The sequence below is a fragment of the Carya illinoinensis genome, chromosome 3 (assembly GCF_018687715.1).
Source record: "Carya illinoinensis cultivar Pawnee chromosome 3, C.illinoinensisPawnee_v1, whole genome shotgun sequence".
Taxonomy (NCBI): Eukaryota; Viridiplantae; Streptophyta; class Magnoliopsida; order Fagales; family Juglandaceae; genus Carya; species Carya illinoinensis.
Genome location: NC_056754.1, coordinates 8935866 through 8949877, shown reverse-complemented (window position 1 = coordinate 8949877; position 14012 = coordinate 8935866). Strand labels below are relative to the sequence as shown.

The following is a 14012-nucleotide window of genomic DNA, read 5'->3' as shown; positions in this document are numbered from 1 at the left end:
CATATGATACGTTATATATACTTTACAATAAAAATAATTTTACAATCTAACATATCACATCAAGCCACGTCAATTTACGAATTTACTTTTTTGGAATTTCTTTGTGACCAAAATATTTCTCTTTAAATTTTGGTCGGTGTTTGTTTTTAAAGACCACGCATTCTCCGCATTGGAGAGGAGTATTGCTATCCAGTCATGCAGTCCGTTCACCAAAAGACAAATAAATTATGAGTTGAATCGATTTGTTTTCCTTGGGATCATTTGGTGTTCATGTGTTGATTAGTCTCATCAACTCCTGTTTTTCCATAATTCATTTTTCATTTACTCGATTATCGCAGCTATATCTGCAATGAGAATCAATGCCCGTTTGGTAATTACCTTATTTATCTGCTTTCATGCATATAAGTACCATCTCCTTCACGTTGCTTAGAGAGATGCAGTCGACAATTTCTCTCTCACACACAGTAGTGATGGCTAGGTCTCAATACTTGTTCGCATGTGTCACGTTCATTGCTTCTTTTGTACTCCTGATAACATTTTGCATGATATCTATGTAAGAGTTTTAATAAAATTCTATGTCTCACACACCCGTATTTAATAGATTTAGATTAGTTCAATCTTATCACTTACTTTAAATGAGTCACAATGAGATTAAATATATCTAATTATAGTGGGACACAAGTCTCTAGATTTCATGATGACCCGAAATCTACAAATAGCACTAAGGGGTCAAATGGTTATAATCTATAATATTATCGTGCCTCTAGCCATCGAGAGATATTCGGAAGGAAAATTGTTAATATGATCATTCTCTTATATAATCAAATCAAATTTATTATCAAACTAAATGGAGGGAGGTACATTTTTTTAACTATTATTATTTATTATCGTAGATCATAGAAAATCAAAAATCTCATTATTAATATTCATGTTAAAATATTTAATAATATATTATTTGTGTGACAAAGGGTGCCTAAACATAGCAATACTAAGCATCACTGTTTTAAATTTTGTATCGTATCGGCTGGTACGGTCGAAATATTTCGTTTCTATGACTAAGCCGGTGCAAAGAAGACCATTGTTTCGTATCGGTCATAATTTCGACCATTTCAGCCCGTACCGGCTAATATTTCGGCCTTTACTTATTATTATTTTTTTTTTTCAAAATGTAAGCTTATTTTTTTATTCAAATTCAGACAAGACTATTTATAATTTACATATATATGTATTTATATATAATTTATTTATATATAGACTATTATTTTGAAATATAATTTTTCATATATATATTTATATATATAATTTATTCATATATCGACTATTTCGAAACGGTACCAATATTAAAATATTTCGTTCCAATACTTGATCGTTACAACCTTTCAATATGGTATTAAAAACTTTGCTAAGCATTGCACTATTCAACAATGGACTTAGTTGCGGTGCATGTTTTGATCAGCTGATGTGCGTGAACGATCCACAATGGTGCCAGACTGCCAAACCAAATGCAGGCACTATCAAAGTCAAGGCCACAAACTTAATTTTGTCCTCCTAATCATGACAAGCCAGACGGGAATCGGTGTAATCCTCTGCTCAAGCACTTTGACTTGTCCATGCTCATGTTCACGAGGCTTGCTCCGGCGAGAGCAGGCATTGTTCCCATCAAGTATCGTCGAGTCTCATGCAGAAAGACAGGAGGGGTCAAGTTCGAGTTGAAGGGAAATCAATAATGCAGAAAGGCAGACTGGCACGGTGTTGGTAGGGCAAAGATTGTCATTCCAACAGACTGCTAGTGATAGTAGAATGTTGCAACTTAATAATGTTGCACCTGCTAATTGGCGATTAGGTAAAAACTTTGATACCAAATATAATTTGTAGAATTCACTCTTGTTGGTTGATAAATAAAGTGTCGAACCAAGTATTGATTTTGTACAATAGTTTGATCCAACGAATGAGAGGTTATTTGACAAACACGTCCGATTTATGTAACTGCCATTGAAAAATTTATTTGAATAGAAGAATCCTAATGAACTGCCATTATGGAAGGCACATTGGATTTCAGAACTACTAGATTTATTGGAATCAGAACACATCACTAATCCAATAAATCTAGTGATGGTCTGTCATGAATACTATTGTAAACTCTAGCAAAAGAAAGAAACAATAATAAGAGAGTTGAATCTAACAGTTAAGGTAAGAGCTCGAAGAACATAATATATAATAGGTCGTCTAACATCCTATTCAATCTGAAGTTACTTGTCCATATGTGCTTATATGGAAACCTTCTTTGCAAAAACAACGGGGATAATGCCTCAAGAAATTGTGACACTGACAAGGGTCACTAACTCAAAATGGGAATAACTTTTTCAAACTCCCACACAAAATTCAATAAACAATTCAACTTTTTTAAATTTCAAAACAGAAATAATATTAAAAAATAATATTTTAATAATATCTTATTCAACTTTCAATTTTCATCTCAACTCATTATCCAAACCTCCTCTTATGGTAAAGTGAATGGTGAATTTGCCCGTTAAGAATATACTATTGCTATGTTTAAGATTTGGTCTACTACACAAATGTCATACCATTGGCCCCATCTTAGGTAAATGATAAATGACCACAGAATTTGCAAGATTTGCATGCCAGAAATTGTTCATGCTTATTAATGCCAAAATAGAAAAAATATCTACAGACTGAACAGGAAAGAGAACAAACGAAATAGTACCACTCAAGCCAAGTATTTGCTGAAGGTTGAGAGCCTGCACTATCATCCTTGGGCTCTCCACATGGTAAAGAACCCATAAAGATGCATACGTACATATATATTCCATCCAACTCAGTTTGGCTCTTCTTTTGCTTGGCCAGACAGTCCAACTCATTCACTTCCAATCAAGCATGTCTAATAACCATAGAACCTCTTCCTTGGAAGTCGCAGCATTAGCGAAATCCATTTCAATCCCAAAAATATCAATAACTTCATTTCCATGTTCCATAAAAAGCAAAGACATCCATGCACGGATACCTGAAATGAAGGGGTGGACAGGAGCGAAGTCTAGATAGTCAAATGCCATTGCCCTATAGGCTGTCCAATCTGTGTAGTCAAACTTGGACTTATTAATGATGCGAGCAACCTTCTTGGTATCCTTGCGCCCCACAAGCACCGAAACACTGACAGTCTCATTTTGAGGAACGGTGAGTCTTGGCTCAACAGGAAGTGTCATTTTGTACTCGGGGCCTTCCAGGTGAAATCTGAGCACGTTACAAATTCCTGATGGAAAGGTCTTGATCCCAGAATCTAATACAGGGCCTGGGACTACTTCTGAAAATATCAACCTGTCTTCAATCCAAATGTCAATAAAAAATTCCAAATCATCAAAGGACAGCCTTGGGGGAAGAAGAGTTCGATGATGCTGGCGTCTACAAAAAGTTTGATACAGCTTGTAGTACGTTAAAGTCGGCGGGTTAGGCTGCTTGCAGATTGAAGGCCATCTCTTAGCACATAGGCATTTCCATAAGTAATCATCTTGGGCTATGTCTCTCCACTGCTTACATACTGCCATGCACGAGGCAAGGTCTACACCCTCCAATAAGGGAAATACAACCTTCAAAGCTTCTTCATATGTCATTTTCAGTTCACAAAACAACAAATAAAAGTGGGAAAAAAGATCTGCCCCTGCAACCGTTCACAAATTTTGGAGGACCTCAAAGCAGTAGCTTAAGATATATTCCCTGTGCAAGAAATAAAATGTCAAATGTTAGAAGCAATCATATAAATATGCTCTCAATAACCATTTACAAAACAAATGAAAAATCATGTCAATATACAAATTATGCAAAACAAAAAATGAAACGTCACAGTAACAAATGAAATGTCAATATAACAAGACTTCGTACTTTAATCCAATTAAGTATTTAACCTTCTCAGGGACTTAGACTGCAAGTTCATGAAAGATCGGCAGAAATTAATTATAAGAGTCCAATGTTGCTAGACTGGCCTAATAAAATGATCTTATCAAGTTACACTGGTAAACATATATGCACCTTTGTCTACCGACAGTAATCCTCCCAAATAAACCTACCAATATACAAAATCACAATGCATATGTACCTATGTGCATGCAAACGTGCACAGAATAACCAAGGCCTTAGTGTCTATTTTTTTTGACAAGTACAAATTTTATTCAACGAATGAAATAAGCGAAGCCCATGTACACAGGACGTATACAAAAGAAACACCTAAGAACATTCAAGTACTAAAACAGAGATAACAAAAACTCATGGACTGCCCCACCATTAAGAAAAATGGCTAAAAACCAAGAAAACAGGGAAAACATAAAAAATTTCCAGAGATCATCTACAGACGTTCCCTATCATTAAAACACCTCTCATTCCTTTCCAACAAGATGCACCACATAATACACAAAGGAATCATCTTCCACACTGCTGCAACTTGAGAGCAAGAATGAATTCGAGGCCAGCATGCAAGTATTTCTGTCACTGATTTTGGCATAACCCAGGACAGTCCAATTCTTCTAAACACCCCTTCCCATAACCCTTTTCCCGCATCACAGTGAATAAGAAGATGATCCACTGATTCTCCAGCTTTCTTACACATGAAACACCACTCCATAACCATCATTCCATGCTTTCTCAAATTGTCAATAGTCTGAATGTTTCCAATTGCCGCTGTCCAAACAACGAAAGCAACTTTTGACGGAACACAAGCCTTCCAAATATTCTTCCAAGGAAAAGAAATATTTTGCTGACCATTCATCATCTTATAGAAAGATCTAACAGAAAACTTATTGGTCTCTGTACTTTTCCAGAGAATATGATCTTTTTCATGTCTTCTGATAGCCACTGAATACAGCAACTTGAAAAAATCGGTAACCTCCTCAATTTCCCAGACCTGAACAGATCTGAAAAAACAGACATTCCAATGCACCTCTTCATTAGAAAAACTCATCATCTCTGAAATGGAAGCCTGCTGATTAACAGCCAATCTGAAGACATTCGGAAAAGCTCTAAACAAAGCAGACTCACCACACCAAACATCAAACCAGAAACGAATTCTTGAGCCATCACCTACCCCAAAATAAACTTGTTTCACAAAATTATCCCAACTTTTTCTAATGAATTTCCATAAGGTTACCCCATAAGTCCCCCTACTCTCCTTAGTACACCAAGTCACCAACCCCCCCAATCGCTATCATACTTCCGGACAATCACCCCTCTCCACATCGCACCCTATTCCTTATTAAATCTCTACAACCATTTTCCCAATAACGCCATATTGAAACTACACAAGTTATGAACACCTAATCCACCAACATCAATAGGACAACATACTTTTTTCCAATTAACTAAAGGCACTTTTTTCTCCTCCCCCAAACCTCCCCACAAAAAAGCTCTATACAGTTTTTCGATACGATTAGCCACACCAACTGGTAAAGGGAATAAAGAAAGGAAATACGTTGGTATATTCAAAAGGGTACTCTTAATAAGGGTGATTCTACCCCCTTTAGATAAATACATCATTTTCCATGCCACCAACCTTTTCTCAATCTTCTCAAGCACCCCGTCCCAAATATACTTTGCCTCGAACGATGCCCCCAAAGGAGGCCGAGATATTTCATGCAGAGAAGAAACTCTACATCACAAAAACGATGCTAAATCATTAATATTATGAACAACTCCTACTGGGACCAACTACGATTTACCCAAGTTCACTTTTAACCTAGAAATGGCTTGAAAACAAAACTATATAGCCCTCAATGCTTTAATCAGATCCTCAACAGCATCACATAAAATTAAAGTATCATTGGCAAAACGTAAGTGAGATACGGAAGTAAAGCCATTGGAAGAAGAACCCACTGAAAAACCTGAAATAAATCCACCCCCTACAGCAGCCTCCACCATATGACTAAGAGCTTCCATTTTTTTTTTTATAAGTAAAACGGTATTATTAATAATGATAGGCATAGCCCAATTACTAAGAGCTTCCATAACAAGAATAAATAAGAAAGGAGATAACGGATCTCCTTGTCTCAAACCTCTTGAACTCTTAAAAAATCCACAAGGTTGACCATTAACTAAAACTGAAAACATAGCAGTTGAAATACATTGTCTAACCCAACCACACCATTTGTCACCAAAGCCACATCTTCTAAGCATGTAGATCAGAAAATCCCAGCTTACATGGTCGAAAGCCTTCTCTATGTCCAGCTTACAAAGAACCCCCGAAACACCTTCCCGAAGCCGACTATCTAAACTCATTTGCAATCAACACAGAATCAATAATTTGTCTGCTTCTAACAAAAGCATTTTGAGGTTTTGAAAGAATCTTCCATCACCGTGCTTGTACGATTAGCCTAAACCTTCAAAATTATCTTATAAATTCCACTCACCAAACTAATAGGTCGGAAATCTTTTAACTCCGAAGCACCTACTCTCTTAGGGATAAGAGCAATAAAAGTTGCATTCAAAGATTTCTCAAACTTTTGATAATCATAAAAGTTTTAGCATTTAAAAATTTTAGCATTTCAATCACACTTGCCCTCGTTATTTGTTGTAACCGAAATCAACACTTTACATAAGATCATAACAAGTAATTCCAATGCCACATTCTTTGTTTCGAGATCTAAAATAACGTGCTTAGTTGAAAGATCTTATATAGAAGAACCCTAGCCACTTGCAATGAAAATTAAATATTTTCGTTGTTGCCACCATAATACAGAAACTCTTTACAGTCCAAATACAAAGATCAATATCGTTGACCAATTATTGATTTATCATTTCTTTGCAAATTTGAAAGTCGAAATAATGATAATTCACAAAATAAATCAGATCCCATGATCGGATCACCAAGTAAGAAAAGGAATAAAATGATCTCTAAAAAAATCAAAATTTCTCCAACAAAAATGGAAATTCAATTACGAATATAAACACAAATTCGATTCCATATAATTTATGGCAGACTTAAAAACGCTAACTTTCTCGATCCGTAAATAATCTGGAATATCGATATGGATTACATATATGAATATGCATATCCATGTACATATATATACAGAGAGAGAGAGAGAGAGAGAGAGAGAGAGAGAGAGAGAGAGAGAGAGAGAGAGAGAGAGAGAGAGAGAGAGAGAGGGCGGGGGGATCAGACAGTACATCGCGACGAGGAAGCTCACCAACGAAGCGGGAAGAAAGCGTCTAACCGGGAACGAAGCGGAAAAGAAATGAGATTGAGATCTTAGAGGAGATGTTTGCACCTTTGATAGATAGATGTAAGTCCCAAGAGTTCGTTGGAGCCTCTGCGAGAGGGAGAGAGGAGGGAGAGATTTTGTAGTATAAGGGGAAGAAGCCAGAGCAAACAACTTCGGCTCTCTGTGACTACCTTATCTTAAAGCCAATCATTAGTTTTCCTTAATTAATTGTCGACGTCGTAGGCTTTCTGTAGCTGCTGAATGTGGATTGGGTTCGATTTTGATTGACATTGGATCCGATAAACGTTGGATACACGATTTATATGGAACAAAGTTTTGGAGGAAGTTAAATAGTAATGACATAGTAGCCGGCCCTAGGTTTAGAGAGATACTTTTCTCTCTCTCTAGAAACTACCATCAAACCAAAACGGGAAGGCTTCTCCCTCCCCCTCCTTCGTCTCTCCTCTTTCTCTTTTCCAGTTTCTCTCTCTCTCTCTCTCTCTCTCTCTCTCTCTCTTTTCTTTTTAGTTATTTTTTAAGAGAAATTATTTTTACAATTATGATTATACAAATAATATGCAATTTTTTTTTTTTAAAAAAAATTAATATAAGACCCACAAAAAAAAATTAAATTTTTAATCATAAATCATACTTTTTTTCAAAATGATTACGTATCATTTACAAATTCCATAATTATATATAAAATTACTCTATTTTTAGAGCTAAATATGGCAAAACGCTAATTTGTTACTCTTCGATGACTACCACACTCCTACCACAGGTTTTCCAAGGTGTCCATCCTTCAAACGAGTGAAGAATTTTGCTGCCACATGTTAAGAGTGTTTTTTTACCATCACATACAGTTTTTCTAAATTCAGGACCATCGGTTAATTTAGACCTGACTGATCACCATACTCACAGGGTGTCAAGTACCATCACAATTATTTTGATTGTAATTTTTTTCTCCAAAGTTGAAAATGCGGGTCTATGTCTTTCCAATATATAATTTATTTTTTCCATGAATATTTAATTTATGTTATGTCTTTTGTTTTAGGGAAAAAAAAACATAGTCTCTTGGACTTTTGTACATAAAATGTATCATCTGCTCCGTCTTAGACAGAGTATGGGATTCGTTAACTCTGTTTTAAATAAAGTTTGATATCTTATAGACAGTGGTCTGTAGAGATTTACAGTATAGATTAACCATGTCAATTACAATTATATACTAATGAGTTATTAATGTTGTTATTGGCTTGTAATATATGTTTGAAATTGAAGTTATAATGTCCGTTATTAATGAATGTAGTATATTTTATAAATTAAAAGAAAAAAAGAAGTTTTGGAGGAAGTTTCATTTTCTCTCCTATATCTCTATAAATTGCATACATAAGTAATGCTATACACACCACTATCTCACTTTCATCATACAATGTAAGATGTATCATATTAACCATCATTAAATAACAAAGAATTGTCTAATAAATGATTATCTAATTGTGATAAATATATCATATCTTATATAGTAAAATGAAAATGAGATTGTAGTATGATATATAACATGTTTCATATATGTATATTAAAGGTCATCTTAAAAATTGACGCGTCTATTTATTAAAAATGTATGTACCTATCATATGCTCAACAAGCACATATCGATATAACAATATCTTACAAAATCACCTTTAGGATAGAATAATTCATTTTTTCTTTTTCCATTTCGGAACCTCTTTCTCACTTAAAAAAAAGCCTCCATATCTAAGTTTTGCAGAATCATTCTTCCCTCATTTTTCCTCCTCATTTTCTTATTTCTTAGTTTTTTTTTTCTTCCTTTAAGGATAAAAAATCAAATTTACAGTTTTCCAACAATTTCGAAAGATAAAAAAACTTTTAGGCTACGAATCGTTTAGAGGATAGTAGTAATTTTGCAAAAATCATTGAGTTTGGTCCTCACTTGCCACCACTTTTGGCACTGCCACACGTCCCGAACAATTAGAATCGCCACCACTAGATCTTTCAAATCTGACTTTTGTGGCTGAAAAGAGACAAATTTGTTACCTTCACGAGTTGGCAAAATTTATTATAGTTGGTCCAAACAGTAATACATCATTTTTCCTTCTTGTTTTTCTTACTATATAGTTAAAAAAAAAAAAATTTGTCTCTTAGACAGTTTGTCTATAGAGATTGAGTCATTCATTTCAATTAAGGGTAATGTCGAGTCTATGTTTAGGTAGAGTATTGTCTTTTAGACATTTTTCTATAGAGAGTATAAGCAAGAATGAAGTCTAGACCACTCCAGTAGTATATTAGTAGAGTTCTAAATCGTTGATATGAGGATATCCCGCATGTATCCGATTATTTATGTAAGTTTTTCTTGATAAATAAATGAATAAATGATGATATTTTCCTTAAAATAAAAACAAGCGCATGTCAATTTTCTAAAATAGAAATTATATTTTCAAGTAGATATATAAAATATATCGGATAAAGTGCTTATATATTATAATTTGACTTAAGTGATAAATTTTATAAATAAAATATTATTATTTAAATAATATGAATGATGTCCTCTACACATTTGACTTAGTAATAGAATAACTCAGTTTTTAAATACATCGAAGGAAGTTTCATTCAATCCAATTTGGATTAAAACTTTGTCCTTGTATATATATAATTGACATAAAAAATGTCCCACGTCTAATGAATCTGTAAATTCTTTAAAATATAAAAATAAATTCGTGTCTAATTATAATTAAAATCAAACACGTTAATGGGGAATTATTCCTATTGAAATTAGACTCGTGAGATATACATTCCCAGCTACTCGAGACACTTCGAACAACACAATACTTTGCATAAGAACTAAAATATATATTAAGGCCAATTAAACAAAAAAATGTAAGTCCATCTCATTCTCACTCATTTCTATTCCTATTTTCTCTAGGAACAATGTTAATGATGCAAAAGTATATAGGTTATGTTGTCCAAATTTGTAAAAAATTTTATTAAAAAATTATAAAACATCGTCACGGAGGTCCAAACTATAGCCCATTTAGGCCTCATTTGTTTTCACAATTATTATCATCTTATCTCGTCTAATCATTATAATTTTTTAAAATTCTTATACAAAATAAAATAAACAATTCAAATTTTTTAAATTTCAAAACAATAATAATTTTATAAAAATATATTATAATAATATTTTATTTAATTTTTAATTTTTATCTTGTCTGTAAATACAAACAAGACTATATATTTAATCATAAGGGCGTGTCTATCTGTAGTATGTAATTATGAGAGTCATTGATATTGATTGTCTCATACATATATGTACACATGAAAAATTATACTTATCGGTTATTATTTCTACACTATATACTAACTTATTAACATGTGATTTATTATTTTTGTCTTTCTATTTAAATTTTAAACATACATATTTACCTATTACAGTCACTGACCGTGATGTTTGTATGGGCCGGCCCAACTTCATTGCTCTTTCCTTGGTCCGGGCTTGTGGCCTGACTCAAACAAATATTATTCTATGATCCGACTGATTCTGAAATAACTTCTATACCTCAAAATTTGTATATAGAAAAAATAAATCTTCTTTCCTATAGAAATATTATTCTCACAAGAAAGTCATTTTTTCTCTTTTAGCCTAGATTGACTTCTAAGTTTGGTGAAGGAGTGACGGCTCGTCTCTCTAAGTAATCAGGTTTGTTTATTGATTATGACTCAACATAAAACGTGAGAATGGCCTGAATTGAAGCCTAAAACCTCAGAATCCAACAAAAAACTGAACAGATACACATATAATAGAATGGGGAAAGAATATAAAGTACAGAACCCAAATGCTAGAAATGGTTCATATTAGACAAAACAAGTGGGTCAAGAGGTTGCAACCAAAAAGGGTAAGTGGCCCTGACCCATGTTGATTATGGCAGTTTCTGCCGACTGAAAAACAAGAGGAATAAAGCGAATAAACCAGCACATGATTCACACACTGGAAACTCTACCACATAAAGATGTTACATCACATCTCTCTATGCATGTAAGTTGCAACACTTTGCATTCTTTATACACCAACTCAGCCAAAAAAAAAAAAAAAAGGAATTGAAAACCTTCATCATGTAGTCTCCCTCACTCACTTCCAGACATGCTTTTTTCCATTTTTTTAAAATTTATCTTACATGTCTCTTTGTAAGTTGAAGCACATTCCAAATGCTCTTCTAATTATAAACACTTGAGATCAAACATGTTGTAAAAGGGGTAAACCAGCAGAGTTGCCATGGGAAAAGGCAAAGGCTTTAATAAAAAACAACTAATAATCAGCTCCAAATGGATTAGAAGCAGACGAAAAAGAAACAATATTCAAGGTGAAGAACAAACAACTTTTGTTTTGGTTTTTGTTTTTCTACAGGACAGTCTCTGCAGTGCAGATCACTTTAATGAAAGGAGAAGTTTCAAACTTGGAATTTGATATGAAGAAGGAAGGAAGGAAGGAAATCACATGCACTACATGCACATGTCACACATGCCGGAATGAGAGATAACTTGAGATCGAAGGGTGTAAACATGTGGTGCAAAATCGGGTAAAATCTAATGAGATAGGGTACTGATTAGGGGTTCATTTAACAAGTAAAGTAAGAGGAGGAAACCATTACAAATAAAAGCGCTTTTTGGAAGAGAGAGAGAGAGTGAGAGAGAGAGAGGAAAAGGGATGAGTTCTATGCAGGGAATGTGCAGAACATGCTGTACATTTCGTGCTGCCTCACTGTCCCTCCTTTGTCACATGCCCCCCTGATCTTCTCAAAGCTACACTCCAAGACCTCTCGCTGCATGTGCTTCCCCATGTGCTTAGGCTTTCTCTTTCTCTCAATTCCAACAAGGCTTTTTTTCCCCCCCTGCCTTGCTGGCCCATATCTCCTCCACATGCACCATTTACGGAAGTCACAGCCCCATTACAACTAGCCTGCAACCCTTCTTTTTCAGTCAATTGTCGGAATTGCCCTTTGGCTCTTCTTCTGCATGCTGTGTGACAAGTCTAATATCTGAACTTACATATGAGTTAGAGGAGAGCTTTGTACCCTGGAATGGGAATAAAAATTGGATTGAGCTCTTTGTCGCCCTATTTTTAGTAGATCATCTTCAGTTTAACTACCATTTTCATTCTCAATCGTTCTTTTTCGTAATATCAGAAATTTGCACGCACGATTGATTATGTGTTATTTGTTGTCTCGTTATGATGGAAAATAAGAGCCAACTTTCTATACAAACATCTTCGATTAAAAAAAAAAAGACACTTAATATTGTTTCTATTTAGGTTTTGCAATATGTTTAAGTTTGTTTTGAACAAAGAGAGAGTGTGGATCATAGAAATGACTGTTCATACGACATGGTTACATGTGAAATGTACAAAGTATCTTTTGTTTTGTTTTTCCTTTGGGTTTGGGTTGTCATAATTTCACATGATTGAAAGGGTATGGAGGGAAGGAGTAAAAATGGAAGGTCCCGGTTATCCCATGTGCCATTCACAGAAGGGGCAGGCTTTCTACCCGCGTGGCTCGCAAGTCGTGCCCTCTGGCTCTAATTGAGCCTCTGTCTCTTTTCAACTCAGATGCCAAATTGGTGTACAGTGGTAAGTACCAAGTAGTGTTGAGTTTCAACCTCAATATTTATTTATTTATATTTTAATCCTCCAATCATGTGCCACAAAGTGTACTTCAAATTGAGACTTCCTTTAATATATATATTTTAAAAAATGTATCTTTTTTTTGAAAAAGGTTATTTAGAGTGAGAACATTAATAACACTGACAAAGTCAATAGATATGCCAGCACAAATGACGTAAACCTATTGGTCAAGCAACATTTAGGTTAAGTATGGCACACTGCTCAGACTGAACAGGTAATAATCAGGAGAGGAAAATGACTAATAACATTAATCTAATATATAAAAAATCTATAAAAATAAATCTATATAAAATTATTAGATATCATTTTTATGAGTTAATTTTTTTTAAATTATCATATAAAATATAATAAATAATTTTATTTTTTAAAATTTTAAAATAATAATATTAAAAAATAATATTATAATAATATATTATTTAATTTTTAATTTATTGTCAAAATAATATCTAAATTTTATTATTTAGTAAATGATATATTTTATATACTGATTTGAAAATATAATATCCTTTTAAGTAAGAATGATTTATTATTTTAATTGGTGGAAAATATTTTATAATTTTATAAATTATATTTAAAATAATCCTAAGATTAAAAGTAATTTAGTTTATTAGAAATATCCGATTTAAAAAGCGTTCCCTTTTTGTAAAATTAACGTAAGCCAAAAGAAAGTATTAAAAAAAGAAAAAGAAAGAAAAAGAAAAGCCGAGGTTTGGCATTCCTGTAAAAAAGAGCAAAGCAAGGGGCATTGATTCAACCTGCTATTACTTATATACCGAGCCCTCCCTCCCTTACGTTTCATAGAAACAATGAGCTCAACCTCAGAGAAACCCAAGAGTAAAACGTTCCTGAGAAGAACCAGAAGAAGACAAATCGGAAGAACCAGCTCGAGAAGAAGGCTCCATGCACGTTCTTGTAGAGATCGGAGAAGCTGCTTCAACAATGGCGGGCGGACATGCTCCGAAGTCTCAGGCAAGTTGGAGGCCCTCAAGAACCTTATTCCAGCAGGAGGTAATGGCGCCGAGATAATTAAACCAGACCAGCTGTTCCAAGAGACCGCGGAATACATAATTCTCTTGAGAACCCGGGTCGTGATGTTGCAGAGACTCCTTGAGTTTTAT

General features: G+C 34.1%; 1 protein-coding gene across 4 annotated transcripts; it reads right to left on the bottom strand.

Annotated features, from left to right (window-relative positions):
- Positions 1 to 2640: 2640 nt before the first annotated feature.
- On the bottom strand, positions 2641 to 7672 carry LOC122303077 (F-box protein At5g39250). Of its 4 annotated transcripts, none has more exons than XM_043114621.1 (2): positions 7163 to 7672; positions 2641 to 3729 (listed from the first exon to the last, which is right to left on the bottom strand). In XM_043114621.1, exon 2 carries the CDS (start codon positions 3624 to 3626, stop codon positions 2880 to 2882), a length of 747 nt encoding a protein of 248 aa, XP_042970555.1. In that variant the 5' UTR covers positions 3627 to 3729; positions 7163 to 7672; the 3' UTR covers positions 2641 to 2879. The 4 variants fall into 4 exon arrangements, with proteins under 4 accessions (XP_042970555.1, XP_042970554.1, XP_042970556.1 ...); XM_043114620.1 differs by having other exon boundaries at positions 7168 to 7672; XM_043114622.1 differs by having other exon boundaries at positions 7188 to 7672.
- Positions 7673 to 14012: the final 6340 nt, after the last annotated feature.

Bases quoted from the DNA above. Each gene is read 5' to 3' on its own strand.
- LOC122303077 (XM_043114621.1), bottom strand. From the start codon at position 3,626: ATGACATATGAAGAAGCTTTGAAGGTTGTATTTCCCTTATTGGAGGGT.